Source organism: Pleurodeles waltl, chromosome 8, assembly GCF_031143425.1.
Source record: "Pleurodeles waltl isolate 20211129_DDA chromosome 8, aPleWal1.hap1.20221129, whole genome shotgun sequence".
NCBI lineage: Eukaryota > Metazoa > Chordata > Amphibia > Caudata > Salamandridae > Pleurodeles > Pleurodeles waltl.
The window spans coordinates 182,075,301-182,093,612 of record NC_090447.1 but is presented as its reverse complement, the minus strand read 5'-3'; the positions used below and the strand labels follow the sequence as shown (position 1 = coordinate 182,093,612).

General features: G+C 47.5%; 1 protein-coding gene across 1 annotated transcript in view; it reads right to left on the bottom strand.

Annotated features, from left to right (window-relative positions):
- EVA1C (eva-1 homolog C) overlaps positions 1–2,657 on the bottom strand; it is a 350,955-nt gene extending 348,298 nt beyond the window's left edge. The window contains exon 1 of the mRNA XM_069204028.1: positions 1,144–2,657. Coding sequence (XP_069060129.1) covers positions 1,144–1,267 — 124 coding nt within the window. The 5' untranslated portion in view covers positions 1,268–2,657. The remainder of the gene's footprint in view (positions 1–1,143) is intronic.
- Between the last annotated feature and the right edge of the window lie 15,655 nt (positions 2,658–18,312).

Genomic DNA, 18,312 nt, shown 5'->3' with positions numbered 1-18,312 from the left:
AACTAAGAATTAGCTCAGTTATGGGTGGCCCTACAAGATAAGGGGGAGAAGCTCCTTGTAGTCACACTTACATCAAAGGAAGCATTCTGCATAAGAACCTAATCAGGTCCCTGCCCCAGCCGCTTGCTCCCAGGCACTGACGAATGCCCCAGGCCAGTTTTGCTAGATGAGAGGGCAGAAACATGTTGGCCACTACCATACCTCACTCCTAAGTTAGATCTCTACATCTGTGATCTGATGACCAGCTGAACAGGCCTGACAGGTCTGTCCACTAAGTTCCCCATACTCTTTGTGTTGATGGTGCTATGCCGCTCGCCCTGTGTGCCTGTAAGGTGCAGAGATGCCTGTGCTCTTGCTGTGTTTTGGGTCACTCAGAGTGCCTGTAAGGTGAAGCCATACCTGGGCTCTCATGGTGTGCTATGCCGCTCGTCCTGTGTGACTGTACGGTGGTGCAGAGATGCCTGTGCTCCTGCTTGTGTGCTGTGCCGCTAGCCCTGTGTGCCTGTAAGGTGCAGAGATGCCTGTGTTCCTGCTGGTGTGTCTTGTCTGTCGCCCTGTGTGCCTGTACGGTGCTGCCATGCCTGTGCTCCACTGGTGTGTTGTGTGGCTCGCCCTGTGCTGTGCTCCTGACACTGTGCTATACCGCCCACGAAGAGGGCCTTTACAATTCCATCGTGCCTGTCCGACCATTACATGTGGGACACGCAGATCACTGCATAAGGCCACAGAGTGCACACAGTGCGGTGCATGCCTGCTGTATCTTGACTGTTCTCCCACTGATGAGAAACCGTTCTTCCACCTGCTGAGCATGCAGTTTACAGGGTCATGCCTGCACCGTGCCCATAGTGAGCTGCATGTAAGATGCATCCTTGCCTGTGTCCCACATAAGGGGTGCAATTGACTCTGGCATGCCTGCACAAGTCTTGTAGCGATTCACAGTGCAACAGGTGCAGTTACACCAGTCCGAGGGGGGAGAAGGGCCACCTGCACCCTAATTTGAACAGTTATCACCACCTAACTGGGGTTAGGAGGTATATCCCTTGCTTGTTTTGGGGCCGCCACTGCCGGAACGTTGTGCACGCTCCTGCCTGCTGCCGGTGGCACCTGCAGAGAGGACAGGCAGACAAGCAGAGGGGGTCTTACCTGAGAAGTCTGCCAGCGCGGAGCTCTCCGGGGCGCACAGCAGCAGCAGGGCCCAGCAGAGCAGGGCGGGGGGCAGCGAGGGCTCGCAGATCTGTCTCCGGGGGCAGCCGCCCAGGTCCACCATGGTGCGGCTCCGAGCCCCAAGCTCACATGGTGCCACCGCTGCCGAGCAGCGCCGAACGGCCACAGCTCAAGCAGGGGCTGTCACAGGCACTTCCAGGCAGGTTTCACAGGCAGAAACAGGCAGTTATCGCTGGTACAAAGAGGCAGTTATCGTGAGCATCCCGACGGGCGGTTCTTAGAAGCAGGAGGCGGGAGCTCGCCCGAGTGCTCACAACAGGTGGATCTTCGCAGCAGCAGACACTGTCAGCAGCAACAGGCGGGTCTATGTAGCAGGCAGCAGTACCATTCAGGAGTGGAGGCAGGCTGCTAGGGCTGCAAGCAAAGTTCAACAGCAGTGCAGTTAACTCGGCAGTAGTTAAATCCCAGCAAGAGCAGGCATGTTTTAGACACAACAGGCAATATTCTGCAGCATCGTTCAACAGGCGGCAGCTCATACAGGCTCGGGTGTCAGTGAGGCGACTCAGATGCAGGCACCGCCGAACTGACAGCCACTCTTGACAGCAGGAAGTCCTCAGCAGGCATCAGTGGATGGCTCAAGTGGGCGCAGGCTGAGCCGAGGAGCGGCGATATGCAGAAGGCAGCTCTAAGCGGGCAGTTTTCGACAGCAGGCACTCATTGTTCGGTATAGAAGGCAGCTGCGAGTAACTGAGCGCAGGGTTAAGAAGGCAGATGTCACAAAAAACACCCCCTTCCTCCTGCACTCTCAGAGGCAGGGAGAGCTGAGCAGACACCCAAAGGGAAGGTCTCGGAATCGCACGTCCTACCCTTGTCCTGATGATGGAGAATGTCTCTGTCGCTAAAGGATGTCTCTGGAACTGTAGCCTGCCCCTGGCTCAGCACTATGTCTCTGACTGTTGTTGGCTCCGCGTGATGCGTCAAGAGTATGAGAGTGTCTCTTTCTCTGTGTTTGGGGGCTGTCTCTGTGGCTGCGGGATGCCTCTGGTCCTGCACGCTTTCTTTGGAGCTATAGCCTGTCCCTGTGGTTGCAATAACTCCGGTCCGCGGCTGAGTGTCTCGGTCGCTGTGTGGTGTCTCCTACAGTTTTTGGCGCGTCTCTCGGTGTCTCTGACTGTTTCTGGGGTTGGCAGGGTGTCTCTGGGGCGGCAGGCGCTCTCATCCACTGTGCTCTCTCCCACCTGCCCTGCCTGTCGCTCTCAGACTCGCCCCCCTCAGCGTTCAGGCTGCTGCGCCACAGCTCCCAGCAGCCCGGGCGGGACAGGATAGCGCCATTGGAAGGCACCGGAGGGGGCAGTGCGCACAGCTCACTAGGCGGTCACTGCCCAGGCTGAGCTGGAGAGGTCCAGAGGGAGGTGTGTGACCAGGGCTGTCAAAGACCCCGCTATCAGGAGGGCTCGAACTGTCAGGGAGGACAGAGCCCGCCTCCCTTCTCCGGGCCGCCTCCCTCCTCTTCCACCTCAGAGGACAAGATCGTCCTAGCGGAATGAAACAACTTCTCGACCCTCTGCCCCGCTCATACATTGCAAACCCGTAAATTGTAACTCTGGCAGCGCCGTGTCCTCAGTGTGCTCGCCACACTAGAGCCACTAGGAAGCCCCACAACACAACCCATGCGCCAGGCGCCCTCGCACACAACAAACCATCGCCGTAGACACACCTGATCCACCATGTGCGCGCATATTCCATACTATACCATCCAGGGCCCCAGCCACCCCCCTCTCCCTCCTTATCTGCCCCCACTCCCGTAGATTTCCACTCTTAATATGTAGTGTACATATCCAAATCTATCCCCGCCAGAATCCAAGACCTGCACCCAGCCGCCGAGGTGCATTGAAAAAGTAAAGGTCAGTGAGTGTGGGGCGGGGCGGGGCCAAAGGTGTGGCTAAAAAAACAAAATATTCTGTAAGTTTGTCTTCTGTTTCACCGTCAGATAGCTACATATAAAATAATGCACAACGTAAATAAAAAATAAAAAAATGTTACGCAGTGGGAAATGCACCATAATACATTATGAAACCTTTATTAGATAATGCATTGTAGAGATCTGTGTGTAACCGGTAAGCATAAAATTAAGTCTTGGTTGGTCCAGTGGAGAATAGTGACTTGTGTATTTTCAGTGCTACGAGGTCATAGCCTGTGACAGAAACCAATGTGAATATATAAGTCATTATTTTAAACTTGCATAACACACAGTATAAGATACACTACTACTAGGGATGGGCCAGGGCTTGAGGGTCTTCACTATTATATTTTTGGAAAGGGGACATTAGTGGGGCCGTCCTCCAGAGCCTTTCAGTGCCATGGGACCCCATCCCTCAGGGACAAATGCAAATTTAATGGTAGGGGACATACTGCTCCCCTTCCCAAGCCACTAATGAGACCCAGGGACCCGATCCCCCAGGGCTCTTTGAAGGGAAGGGGGCATGCAGCCCCCTCGCCGAGCCTCTAGTGGGCCCCTGGGACTCCATAATCAGGGGCAAAAAAAACCATCCAAAAAATGGAGGGATGCATTAGCCCTGGGGGATGATGTCCCTGGGTTTTTTAGTGGCTCGGGGAGGGGGCTCTGACCCCTGCCCTTAATTTTAAAAAAGGCTCCAAGGGATGGGTCCCCGGGGCCCCCAGTGACTCAGGGAGGGACAGCAATACCCCCCTTATTAAAAAAAAAATTGCCCTGGGGGATGGGTTCCCAGGGCCTGCAAAGGCTCGGGGAGGACGTCCGCTTTCCCCTTCACTAAAAAATATAACATACAGGTCTCCTGGCAAGGCTCTGGGGGCACCAAAGTAATAAAAAAAAAGAATAATAAATGATCGTCGGAAGCCACATAGGGGCATATTTATACTCTGTTTACGCTGCATTAGCGTAATTTTTTTTACGCTAATTCAGCACAAACTCAACGCCATATTTATATTTTGGTTCTAGACCCACCTAGCGTCAAAATATTGGTGTTAACGTAATTTTTCAGATGCGTGAAACCTCCTTGCGTCAATGAGATGCAAGGTAGGCATTCCCGTCCAAAAAATGACTCTAGCCCTCTAGCGCCATATTTATCCACCCGGGCAAAAATGACGCACGGGTGGGAGGCGGACCCAAAAAATTACGTTAACACCGATTTGCGTCAAAATGTAATGCCTGGGTCAGGGCATGCATTAAAATGAGGCAAACTCATCACTACTTAAGGAGAACACACAGAAGCAACATTACCAACCCACAGGAGAAGATGGAGGTGATACTGATCGAGCTTGCAAGACGACGAAGAGGACAGCAACAACTACAGGAATCACCACCACCACAATACGGCCCACAAAGGTAACGCAGAAGGCAGGTGAGAGTCTTCAGAACCAGGACAACCCTCCTTGGCCTCAGGGACCAGGACATCATTAGGACCTACAGACTGAAGCAACAAGCCATACTACCCCTTCTGTACCTCATTGGGCCACAAATCAGAGCTAGTCCGCAGACCCCACACAACGTAACACCTGTGACAAAGCTGCTAACTGTCCTGCACATGCTGGCAAGTGGCTCATTCCAAACAACAGGTGACCTAGTTGCTGGTGTCTCACAGCCATCATCCTCTACATTCCTGCCAAAGTTGTTAGACGCTATAATCTCCCTGATACCCCTCCACATCAGCTTCCCCAACACCCAGCAAAAGCAGCAGGAGACCATACAGGGGTATTATCAAATCCATGGATTCCCACATGTGCTCGGTGCAATTGACTGCACCCAGGTCCGGCTCATACCACTTGCAGCAACCGAGCACCTATACCGGAATCACAAGCATGCGCATTCCATTAATATCCAGGCCATAGTGGACCACCGGGGACTATTCATAAACATTTTGGGCAAGTATCCTGGGAGTGTCCATGATGCCTTCATATCCCGGCACAGCAGGATCAATGAAAAATTCCAGGATGGACAATATGGAAATGGCCTACTTGTGGGTAAGTCAACAAACCTAGCAATATACACACAACACACCAAGCCTGTAGGACACACAAGATATGCACCACTACATTAACACATGGCCAGGGTAACACAGATGTGCAGGTAATAACACATATGCACCATGCTGGAGTACAGCACAATCAGTGCACACCACAAACACATACACCCACATGTACGTAACACATGTACGTAACACACCCACAAATTGACAGGCACCCCCACGTAAAGGACAGGTGCAGACGTACCATTTGCTAACAGAAGAACTACACAGACCACTACAAGTGCCCACAGGTTGCCTACTATTTACACCTCACACACAGTACACAAAACCAAGAATAGCACAGCCATGTCAATGGCATACACCATGCCCATGTCATGTAAGTTCCATATAGGCACAGATCCCTCAAGTCATGCCATGCAAATCATTGCCAGAACAAACATCAAATACCAGACAATGGCTGCCTATACCAGCTACATCTCATCAACACATACCTGACTTACATGTAGTGTGCAGAGAGATCTGCCTGATGCATTGGCCCACACACACAGAAATACAAGATAAATGCCCATCACATACAATGTGTTAGATGTGTGATAAGTGGTACCACACCTACTGTAGTGCCACCTCACATGCACCACTTACTGACCCACAAGTCAGATACAAAAAATGGCCCACCATGGGGCAGAGTCACTGTCAGACAGTGCAGATCATGGATGCCATAGTGGGGCCCTGTAGGAGAATACAGGACATCACTGACCTCACATGCACTGTGCCAAGGGACACATTTGCTAAGTAGCTGAGCTCCACCCCATAGCCTGCACTGTGCATGTGTTGACAGTATAAATGCTGATTCATGTGTTTGAAGATAGGAGAGGCACTGGTATTAATGTTGATCATCCTGTAACAATGGGATACACACCCTTGGACACCTCATGGCTGCCACAAACATTAGCTGACACTCTGGATCACCAAGGGACCTAGGTAAAAGCCCACAGTGCCATTGTCATGGCCTGCACTGTATGTACAATTTTGCAGATGACAATTTTTTAATGATGTGAAGCTACATTGTAAATCGGCCACCCTCCTATGCAGAATGTAGCATGGTAGAGGTGTGCAATGTGTGTTGCTGCAGGTCTGTCACCACAAGATACATTGCATGACAATGCTAACTCAGATGTAGGCGTCACCTAAAACCTGAGGCAGTGGCAACAATAAACACCACCCCAGGGGTGATGTTTGCAGGTTGCAATAAGGAAGTAGACTGTGCTTTGAACTCAGATGTTTGTGCCACCAATGCATGCTGCATACTGCTGCACACACAGAATGAACCAATTGACCATCAAAACAGCATATGTATAGGGCGGTGTCCCTTCCTGCACAGATACATCCACCTCCACAAGGCAGCTAGCTAAGTACACTAGTGCAAGGTAGGTAGTGTAGGTGCGCAGCTGCATCTGAGTAACTGGCGCAGGGGACAACAAAGGGTTGCCTAGTAACATGTCACACCTGGGGCATTCTTGCATAGTGTAAATGTTGCAGGACAGTGCAGCCAAATTTGGAGACGTGTTGTGCATTGTCACTTACCAATTTCAAAGGCCCTAAGTGTCGCATATCATCTGCAATGACACATGTCAAAATGGATGGGATGTCCAGGCTCTGTAGTGCTACCATGTTGCCACCACATCTGACCCTATTGTGTTGTGAGGATGTGTCATGTCCCCTCTAGTGATAGCACACTGCTACAAAGGTGCACTACAAAATGCATGGTACATACCTACTGACAATCAGTTTGGAATCCAAATCATATGTCCCAGGTCCTTGAGCCAAACTCAAGATTGTCATGTCCAACAACTCAGTGCTGAAGAGACCTTACACAAGGATAGGAACTCACACCATACCACAAACACATATGAGTCACAACCAACTCAAAATATCAACGGCCATGCTACATGACATACCTGTTGCAAGCCCTAACAACAACTTGCTCCTTTAATCTTTTGCAGCGGATCTGGGTTATGGAATACAGTCAAGGATAATGACCCCATTTCCCAACCCAAGCACAGCAGCAGAGCGTGCATATAATGAGGGACATCGGAGGACACAGAGTATTGCGGAGAGGACATTTGGCATCCTGAAGTCCAGAACCAGGTGCCCGGCCATCGCAGGAGGAAGCCTCTATATACACGCGAAAACGTGACGCACAGGGACAGGAAGTGGTGTAATAGGAAATCCTGTTTAGAGGCATGGTACAGTGGGTGTACTTTCACGTTCTCTCTACAGTCTGTGCCTTCTTTGACTGTGTGGTGATGCCCTGGAGTTGGTGGTGTGTTTTTGCTCAGTATTGTATTTTCTGGTGTCCCTCCTGTTGTGTATTTCATATTTTTGACTGTACTTTGTCCCAGTGTCACTTAATGTGTGTGTTTTTTGTGTCTATCATTGTACTTGCACTGTGGGTGTCTGTCCCAGATAGTTGATAAGTTGGGTTAGTTGGGATTCATTTTATGGCCTTAAGTTTCCTTTCTATTCATTTTTTTATTTTTATTTTTGTCGTCAACCTGTACCTGGTAGATATGTCTGGTAGGGAGAGGTTGACAAGGATGGAGGAGGAGGTGCTGGGAGGCTTCATGTAGCTGGTAGCCCACTATCTGCCATTAATGTTGGAGATGGGGGGGGCGTGTAATCCAAGGTTACCAGACAGAGGCGAGGCGGCTGCGGTGGGGCAAGGTGCTCCACCACCTGAAGAGGGTGTTTCGCAGCACCCGCAATGCGCACCAGCTCAAGCATCGCTGGGCAGATCTGGTGGCCAAGGAGCAAAATCTGCTTGACCATCTTGGTGTGGTGATCGGTGGCCATGTTGGTGAGTCTCCCATTGGCATACTATTTACTGTTCACCGCTCTTGAATGACAGTAGCAGATGTGTTAGAGTACTGCATGCAATGCTTGTGGACAGGTTGCATGCAACCAGAATGAAGTGTAACCACGCCAGTCTAGACATGGAGTTCACATGTCCTACCATTTTACCAATGCAGGTCAGATGTTTGGTGAGTCATGCGCAACCATCAATAAGTTACACATTTCAGGGGCCATGGCAACACCTTTGCCCTAGCATAGTGTCATGTATGATATGCCAAGACACCGCCAGCATACCATATTTAACTGGATTGTGTCAACTAACTAGGATAATCCATGTATAGCACTACATTGTCATCATTTCACACTCAAGATCCCTGCCATTATGTTAGGAAAGGGGGCTTACCCGCCTTAGGGGGCACTGGCAATGGGGCATTTGATACCATCAGACAACTTTGTCATATCAGTCATGGATTACTCAATGCATGATCATTGCAGACTAATAATTGATCCGCATGTCCATCACAAAGTGCCTCTGGGTGCCTTGCAGGACAAGCCAGAATACCTGAGTCAATTGTCTAGCAGTGCACCAGGGTAGTGTCATGTATTTGTCACCCAACACCCCTCATACCATGCAGTTCCATCTTCTATAGATTGGCCACATATGGTTGTTGCAGGGTGTAGCACTACATGAGTCTCAGGCCCAGTGTAAGTGTGCAGATGTGTGGCTTTCACTCACCTGAGTGTCATCATGAGTTTGCAGTGGTGTGTCTGTTACACGGTTTTACACCAGGATAACTAGCTCACTCCTCTAAAATAGTACACACTGTAATATGTTGTCCACTAGTAGTGACAGTGATATGACACTAAGCTTGGTTTTCCATCCATATCTTTTAGGTGGACCTGTCCCCTACACCATCGGCAATGTGGCAAGATTTGAGGACCCAGATGTATCCAGTAAGTGAGATAATGTCTGTCCTGGGTAGTGATTGAGGGTTTGGTATGAGTGAGTCTTGTTTGTTGCACACAATGCTAGAAGTGATGAGATGACAAATAATCAGATATCAAAGTAGGCAGGATGGTGACATTGTGTCCCATATAAGGGTTCCCCATGCACGAGCAGAGAGTCAAATCTTGTGAGGCTTGTGGTGCTCAATGGGCAGCATCGTGTAAACAAGGTGATGACAAGCCACATGTAGGCCCTATGTGACTAAGATGTGCACCACTGTGAGAATATTGGCACTGGGACAGACAGTTATTCTCACAACACAGTGATGCACCATTTTGAACACAAATTGGTACATCCCTGTATTGTAATGTATATGTAGGACTGGGTGTGCAATTGTCCCCCATCATGGTGCTCCATATTTTGTACTCACTTACGTGACACTTATGTGGAATGTAATAGGCATGCATGCAGATCAAGGCCAGGTGTGTGCTGGCATGGATATGGCTGGGTAAGGAATAGTATTGGCAGATCAGGTATTGATAGGTGTCTTCACCTGGACACATGAGTGTAGATGTGATAGACCTATGGATCCCAGCGTTCTAGTTGGCAGCCCTCCTAACATATGGTCCCATCCCTGGCTCCATGTATGAGTGGGCATGCCTTGGTGGATGTCCTGAACAGTTTAGATGATGGATTGTAGGGCCATGCCCCCTGAGGCACAGCGGTAGAGGAACAAAAAATGTGTAGGTAGATGTGATGCCCACAGTGTAGGTGACAGTCATATTGATCAGGCTTGCATGTGTACCTATCAGCTCTGACCCCTTATGGTTACCAACTACATCCAATATTCCCAATGACATATTCAAGTGACTGGTGATGTATGGTTGAAAATTGACACAGATGATGAGGAATATTGGCCCTGATCTATGTGAAGTTGAAGTTGCCTTTGCATTGTTACACATGGAACAAAATCAATGAACACCTAATTTGGTTTAGTTCCTAATCTTGTTGTGCGTCGCTTTGGTTTCAATTAAATGATGCTAAAGCAACGTTGTCATTGTATTTATCAGGGCCATTGTTTTATCCGGAATGTGAGTTGGAGTGCATGTGCAATTAGATGTAGAGTGTAAGCTAATAATCTATACATGTTCCACACAGTGCTGACACTGATGGTTGCCTGTCTCAATTTAACAGCTGCCAACATGAACAGTGAGGAACTGCGGGCATTTCAGAAGAGGGCAGTCTGCTATAGGCACATCCTGGCAGTGGAATCTGGGTTCCGGAGGATGGCACGTGTCAGGTTTTGTCCTTGGCTTACCGTCCAGGCCAGAAGGAGATGGTGTGCGGCCTCGGTTCTTGCAGGTCCTGCTCTGGCTGAGGTAGGGGCGACCCCTTCCGGTAGCCACGGTGCTGTTGACAGTAAAACGCCACTACAGTCCGTGCCCTCCAGAAGGAGTCCCAGAAGAAAAACCCCTTAGGGAAAAAACCTCCAGACGGGAACTCCCTGGAAGAAAAGGAGGACACAAGGAAAATTCTGAATCTTGATGCCAGAAAAAAACGCAGGAAGAACAGGAAAAAACAGGAGCCAAAACTGGATTCCAAAAAGAAGACCAGCTGGAGCGTGACAACCACCGGAGAAGTGTTGCAACGCAAAGAGAAGAGAATTCAATGCCCTTATATACCCCTAGACAGGAAGTGACAAACAGGAAGATGAAAAACAGCCATCTTGGATTGGGAAGGGGTAATAGGACTAGATAGGAAAAACACCATAATGAGAAGGGAAGCAGGTGCATGCAGGGAACCAGAGAAGAGAAAGGTATGCTGGGAGAAACAGAAAAAAAATGGTTTCTCAAAGAAGAGAATGAGAATACCAAGGAGTGAATATGAGGTGAGTAGAAGGCCGAGGGGGGGGACGCCTGAGGGCTTTCAACAATAATCCGTGCGCTGCACAAAACGCACGTTCAGAACCGACGCTCAAGTCTGGGCTCCAATCCCTGCCGCATGAGGAAGGATGACACGAGGCCGGAAGAAAGGGGTGCAGCGGGCCCCGCATTCCGTAAAATGGAGCGCGCCCCCGCAACGCAACAGTATGCCTCTATCCCAGAGAGTGATCCACCCAGAAATGGCAGGCATTCACCCAAGGGGGACCCAAACTACCCACACAGAGAGGACCAAGCACTGTGCAGGGGGGCACAACTGCCACCTTCACTACAGCCCCAGCTGCTAAGTTGGACAGTCTGGAGAAGGAGGTAGAGAAGTACACTAAGAGACTGAAGCTCATAAAAAAACCCTCAAGAGGGACAATCTGTAATTGGCTTAATGACTGTCCCCCCAGTTCTGTCCTCTACCTCCTCATTTGTTTTACTGTTTTATGGTGGGTTTTAGGGGGGTTAGTGTCAGGTTAGACTAGGTTAGTAGATTAGTTAGGATAAGTAGGTTTGAGGGTGGGTTTTCTACTTTTTACATGTTACTTTGTGGGTGGGTGGGTGGTTTGTAATGTTGGGGGTTATTTATGTGTTGTATAAAAATAAAAAATAAAAAAAAAATACCAAAAAGTATATATTTGTTTTTATATAGGTAGTATCTGTGTAGTTTAGTATATGCTGTCCTGCATGTGTCTCGTAATATAAGGGATGTGGGGGGGCAATGTTTAGAATGTGTTGTTAAATGTGTTAGATATGTTTAGCATAGGGTAGTTAGGGTCAGTTGTTGGTTATGTATAGTTAGGATAGATTAGGTTAGGATAGGTGTTCTTCATTCTTTTTAGTTTAGTTTAATTCTTATTCAAAATCGTATATGCTCAGGTCTTAGGGTCTTCCCATGAGTGTACAGTGAAAATTGTGTGTTGGCCTAGGGCAGGGTTCTGCAAAGTCGGTCCTGGTAAGCCGGGTCCATGCCATATTTTTAGCATATCCTCATTTAGAATAAAGATGTTTCAGAAATCTACATTTTTCTAAATGTGGAAATGCTAAAAATCTGGCAATGACCCGGCTCTCCAGGACCGACTTTGCAGAACCCTGGCCTAGGGATTCTGTCCTGCCTCCAAATCCCTCTCTTGACATGTTCATCACCTCCTTACAACTGAGATGTCACATTGGCAGCTACAACACATCTACCTGTCTATGCATCTGCCATCCAGTGTACCCCCCACTCAAGGTGACCATGTTAACTATGTATTGGACAGGAAGGTGTGGTAATTCAGCTGTCATTGTTTGGTTCCTGTGTAGGAATATTGGGCACTGTGGGACATCTGACAACAGCCTAAATTTCATATTTATACTGCTAAACTGACAGTGCCAATTACAGATGAGGACAAGTACCTCTGTTTCACACCAATGTGTTCTACTGGTACTCCCAGCTGACGAGATTGCCAGAGAACTGTTTCACAGCCATTCTTGCTGTATGTAGTGGGTGAAGCATACATGTGTTCAACATTTTTTACATACTCAGTGAATTGCTTGTAGGAGATGAGACCAGCATCGAAGTTCATCATGTAGGTACCTTGTGCGTAGATATGTGGCCCCATATTCCTGCACTCTTGTACTGACACTCTGTGACTAAAGACGTGTTACACACATCACAATTCCTAAGCGTAGTAGATGTGTCACAATACACAAAGATATGCTGGTTGTGTAGGTGGTGTTTATTTACAAGTGTCGTAGTGCAATATTTACAATGTCCAGGTCTCTGACCCCATTAGTGAAATCCATACATTTGTGACACAGCACAAGTCTAGGGTTGAGGGACATGTCATGGAACATGCTTGGGTAAAGTGTCATTCAGTGCAGGGGAACATGAATTGCCAATTTAAAAGTGAGAGACAATTGCAGTCCATAGCAGAAAGGTCAACAGTGTGTCGGCAAAGAGTGCATATCTCCAACTGTGCTAACACTGGCATGATGTCAAGCACAGGACAAAGGAAAAACACTGCCCATGTGGCATGAGCTGGTGCTACCGGGATCTCCTGCGGGTGAAGATGATCTGTTCCACATCTTCATCCTCCAATGTGTGTGGTGTCTTCTCTGCCCTTGAGGGTGGTAGTGGGGAGGTGGAAGAGGGCCACACACACTTCAGTGGTTGGAGATGTGGGCTCCCAATTCCCGACAGCTGCCATCTGTGGAACAACATATGGCATCACTGCAGCAATGAGGAACTGCTGATTTTTGAGTACAGCAGCAACATCCCTGTGGTAGGCAGCCATATCTGCCCAGAGGGAGACCATTCCCGGTGCATGGAGTCAATCTTGTTCTCAAGCATGCAGATGCCAGTTTGGGTCGGCAGTTGTTGTGGCCTCTCCTTCATGGCAGACACTATGGGGGTTATTCCAACTTTGGAGGAGGTGGTAATCCGTCCCAAATGTGACGGATTTACCACCAGCCGTATTACGAGTTCCATAGGATATAATGGACTCGTAATACGGCTGGTGGTATATCCGTCACTTTACCGTCACTTTTGGGACGGATTACCACTTCCTCCAAAGTTGGAATAACCCCCTATGTCCCTCAGACACTGCTGGACTCCATGCATTTGGGAGAGTGTGCCTCGGTTAGCTGCAGTCTGTTCAGTAGCCGTAACGATGCACGTGCACATACCCTCTAGGCTGGCTGCCATAGTTTGCAAGTTTCTGTTGTCATGTTAGCTAATTGATTTCCTAAACCGGCCAGCACTTCTCTTATTAGAGAATATAAGAATTATTTACTGAATTTATCACTCATTGAGTTAAGCATACTTAGAAAACATGGACCAGTTCAATGATGACAGAGAACAAATCTTCTCTACAATGTTCTCAGAACAAATGGAGACATCTATAAACACAGGTATAAGGAGTAATCAGTCAGAGGGAATGAGAAAAAAATACATTAGATTGGACACCATTGCTTTACAGTGTAGGTCTACTTTTCTCCTAAATTACAATATGTCCATCTATCAAATTTTTCAACAGTATTATGGATTCCATGTATTAAGCTAGAAATTGTAATCCCTTTCACTTGTTTAGGTGTGCTCCATTCCTAATTTGAGTTATAAGTTGTTGGGACAATTTCTCTTGTTCCAGAATACATGTTTGACAACAGGCATGTTCAGAATGTATTGAGCACCACTACTACACTCTACACTAATGGGAATGTGAGGCCATATAACAAGGTTTTCTGTTGTCATGTTAGCTAATTGATTTCCTAAACCGGCCAGCACTTCTCTTATTAGAGAATATAAGAATTATTTACTGAATTTATCACTCATTGAGTTAAGCATACTTAGAAAACATGGACCAGTTCAATGATGACAGAGAACAAATCTTCTCTACAATGTTCTCAGAACAAATGGAGACATCTATAAACACAGGTATAAGGAGTAATCAGTCAGAGGGAATGAGAAAAAAATACATTAGATTGGACACCATTGCTTTACAGTGTAGGTCTACTTTTCTCCTAAATTACAATATGTCCATTTATCAAATTTTTCAACAGTATTATGGATTCCATGTATTAAGCTAGAAATTGTAATCCCTTTCACTTGTTTAGGTGTGCTCCATTCTTAATTTGAGTTATAAGTTGTTGGGACAATTTCTCTTCTTCCAGAATACATGTTTGACAACAGGCATGTTCAGAATGTATTGAGCACCACTACTACACTCTACACTAATGGGAATGTGAGGCCATATAACAAGGTTTTCTGTTGTCATGTTAGCTAATTGATTTCCTAAACCGGCCAGCACTTCTCTTATTAGAGAATATAAGAATTATTTACTGAATTTATCACTCATTGAGTTAAGCATACTTAGAAAACATGGACCAGTTCAATGATGACAGAGAACAAATCTTCTCTACAATGTTCTCAGAACAAATGGAGACATCTATAAACACAGGTATAAGGAGTAATCAGTCAGAGGGAATGAGAAAAAAATACATTAGATTGGACACCATTGCTTTACAGTGTAGGTCTACTTTTCTCCTAAATTACAATATGTCCATCTATCAAATTTTTCAACAGTATTATGGATTCCATGTATTAAGCTAGAAATTGTAATCCCTTTCACTTGTTTAGGTGTGCTCCATTCCTAATTTGAGTTATAAGTTGTTGGGACAATTTCTCTGGTTCCAGAATACATGTTTGACAACAGGCATGTTCAGAATGTATTGAGCACCACTACTACACTCTACACTAATGGGAATGTGAGGCCATATAACAAGGTTTTCTGTTGTCATGTTAGCTAATTGATTTCCTAAACCGGCCAGCACTTCTCTTATTAGAGAATATTAGAATTATTTACTGAATTTATCACTCATTGAGTTAAGCATACTTAGAAAACATGGACCAGTTCAATGATGACAGAGAACAAATCTTCTCTACAATGTTCTCAGAACAAATGGAGACATCTATAAACACAGGTATAAGGAGTAATCAGTCAGAGGGAATGAGAAAAAAATACATTAGATTGGACACCATTGCTTTACAGTGTAGGTCTACTTTTCTCCTAAATTACAATATGTCCATCTATCAAATTTTTCAACAGTATTATGGATTCCATGTATTAAGCTAGAAATTGTAATCCCTTTCACTTGTTTAGGTGTGCTCCATTCCTAATTTGAGTTATAGTTTGCATACCTACCCGCACCTCCTTGGCCAGCTCCCATTGGACTCCTACCACTGTCCTCTCAAAGCTGGTCCCTGGGTCCTCGGAGTCCTCAGCTGTGTTGGTGCTTTCAGGTCATACTATTGAGGTGTTAGGTGGGGCCTGTGAGATGGCTGTTACATTAATACTCCTCCTTGCGACTGGAGGTGGTGTCTGGAGGTTTACAAGGACTTCTTGGAGGGTCTCTTGGCTGATGGTTGTCAGCTGGTCATCCAGGTCATCGGGGTACTCCAGGACAGGCAGATCCGCAGGAGAGCTATTATCCTCCGCAATGAGATGGTGTAAAATCAGTCTATCTGTGTTGTGGCAGTTGATCTGTCACGCACTGACTTGCTATTTGAGGCTCATTGTCATCTTAGTTCCTAAGCATTGTTCCTGTACATCATGGCTGCAGTCTATCAGCCCTATGCCCCACCTGCGTGTCACATGAAGGGAAGCCCAGTTGGCGCAATTGGCTGTGTCATATCTTCTAGGTGTGATGTATGTCCTTTTTTGTGGCTTGACACCATCTTGTTGTTGTCAACCCTCCCTATGCATCCATTTGCATGGTGAAGCCTTGCAATGCGTGTTGCTGTGCTCATGCCACAGCACTACACATGGCAATTTTCCCATGTCCCAGTCTTACATGTTTCACATACACCCATGCAGTGCTGAGACCTTGTACCACCCCAGGGATGGCACTGCAAGGACACTATGCTCTTGTTACCATTGATGGCTCCTCATGTTGATGTTTGTGTATGTGTGCTCCATTGCATAGCACTCATGGACCTACCAGAGTTCAATTTCATCTTCTGTCTGTGCAGGTGTGTTTTCCTTCCTACACACCTATGCCCCCCCTCAATGCAGCCCTCCTTGCACTATGATACATGAGTGCAGCATGGTGGCACTACAGCTAATTTGACACAGGCACAGAGTTAGACCCAGGGATGGCCAGCATAGGTATGAAATTTCTGCTGTATACATCATTATGTACGTGACAGTGCCTGATAGGAAATGAGTGTCTGGGCATAGCCAGTTAACAGGAGTTGTACTTAGGTCAGGGCCTGAAGCTAGTTTGAGGTGATTCTGCAGGTAGTCATACAGGTCCCTTATTTCTGGTGCGTCAGTCCTATGGGCACCTGACTGCCATTGTCTATTTGACCACAGGTGGTAGTGGCAACTGTTGTCAATGTGAATGCCCCATGGGCCAACGGCCTGGCAGGTTTCCAGCAGCTTACAGACTGCCAATGCCAGCTGTCCTGTGACACCAGACCAGTATTACGTTCAACGCTACCCTACAGGTCTGTTTCCGCATTTCCACCAGCCTTTGCATGGCGGTAAAACCCCCATGCAAAGTTTGTTGGTGATGTGGTGTGGTGTGCCCCTGGGTGCCCCTGCACAGCCCATGCACTTGGCATTGGCAGTGCAGGGGGTCCCATGCCCTGGCCCTTTGCCCTTTCCACTGCCTGATTTGCAGGGCTGAGTGCAGCGTGTCGTATCACACCCTATGCACCCCAAAACTGTCACTGAGTCTATTTGATCCATCAAGAATGTTGTACTAAGTGCTCCACAGAGCTACCATGAGCAGACAGATTTCCAGCCACCATCCCAACATGTGACTCATATTGCCAACCGCAAAGGGTACACTGGACTGGCAGTCTTACCAACATCGGACTTGCCCATCCACAATCCCCCACCCGTCAATGTGGAATTATACACCATTATGTTCACAGTCATACCCAATGTGTTGTATGTGTGTGTTTATTTCCCCATTCATATGTGTCCCACATGGTTGTGTCAGAGTAGTTATGGCCTCAGCCTGGGACTGTTGTGACCTACTGTTTGCTATTTGTGGTACATATTTTCTGTAGTGGCACATTTCAGTTCAGCATCAAGATGTGTGGTTCAACACTCCTGCAGTTTAGTTGGTCTGGGTAGTGGCATGTTACCAGTGATACAGGACCAGCCTGCAAGTCCCCCAGCGGCTGTTCAGTTCATTGTTCCCTCCACCCAGGGGGCACCCGGACTGCATGATGGAGTGGTGGCTGCCTTATGTGGATATGTTGTCAATGTGCTGTGCGGTGGTGCTACTGGCACATGTCTGGGTACTGTTGGGACAGTTGCAATGACTTGTGTGCTGTGAGATGCAGCACACATGCATTTGGGCAATGAGGCAAGGCAGTTGCAACGTGTTACTGCAAGGGACACCACCATAACGTTACCCCAGGAATGGTATTGACTGACTACCTGGACTCTGAGGTCTTGGTTGTGTTGGTAGTGTTGATATGACTATATGCGAGGGACGTTGTGCTGACACAACCAGTGGCACAGTGATTTTACATGCCATCCATCCCATGTGCTGCATATGTACATCTAGGTATTTAGGCCTGATGTTCAACATATGTCCAGGTTGTGTATATGTTCTGGTGAATGGCACTACCAAGGTGTAAGTACATGTGTAGCTTATGTCAGCATGGTGCAACTTGCTTCATGTGCATTGTGTCCCTCTGCGCTCCTTTGACATGCATTGTGTGAATCCTATGTGCCTCCCCATTCTTGCACTTGACATTTTAGCATTAATTTCCCCCATGTAACTTACCCTGCATTTGTGGTGTTTCCTGGTAGTCTGTGCTCCTGTGATTTCTGTGACGATTTCCTCTGGGATGACCACTGCAACCATCTCCTCCATCTCGTCCAAGTCCTCTTGTGGTGCTGGACTCCCACCTCAAGTT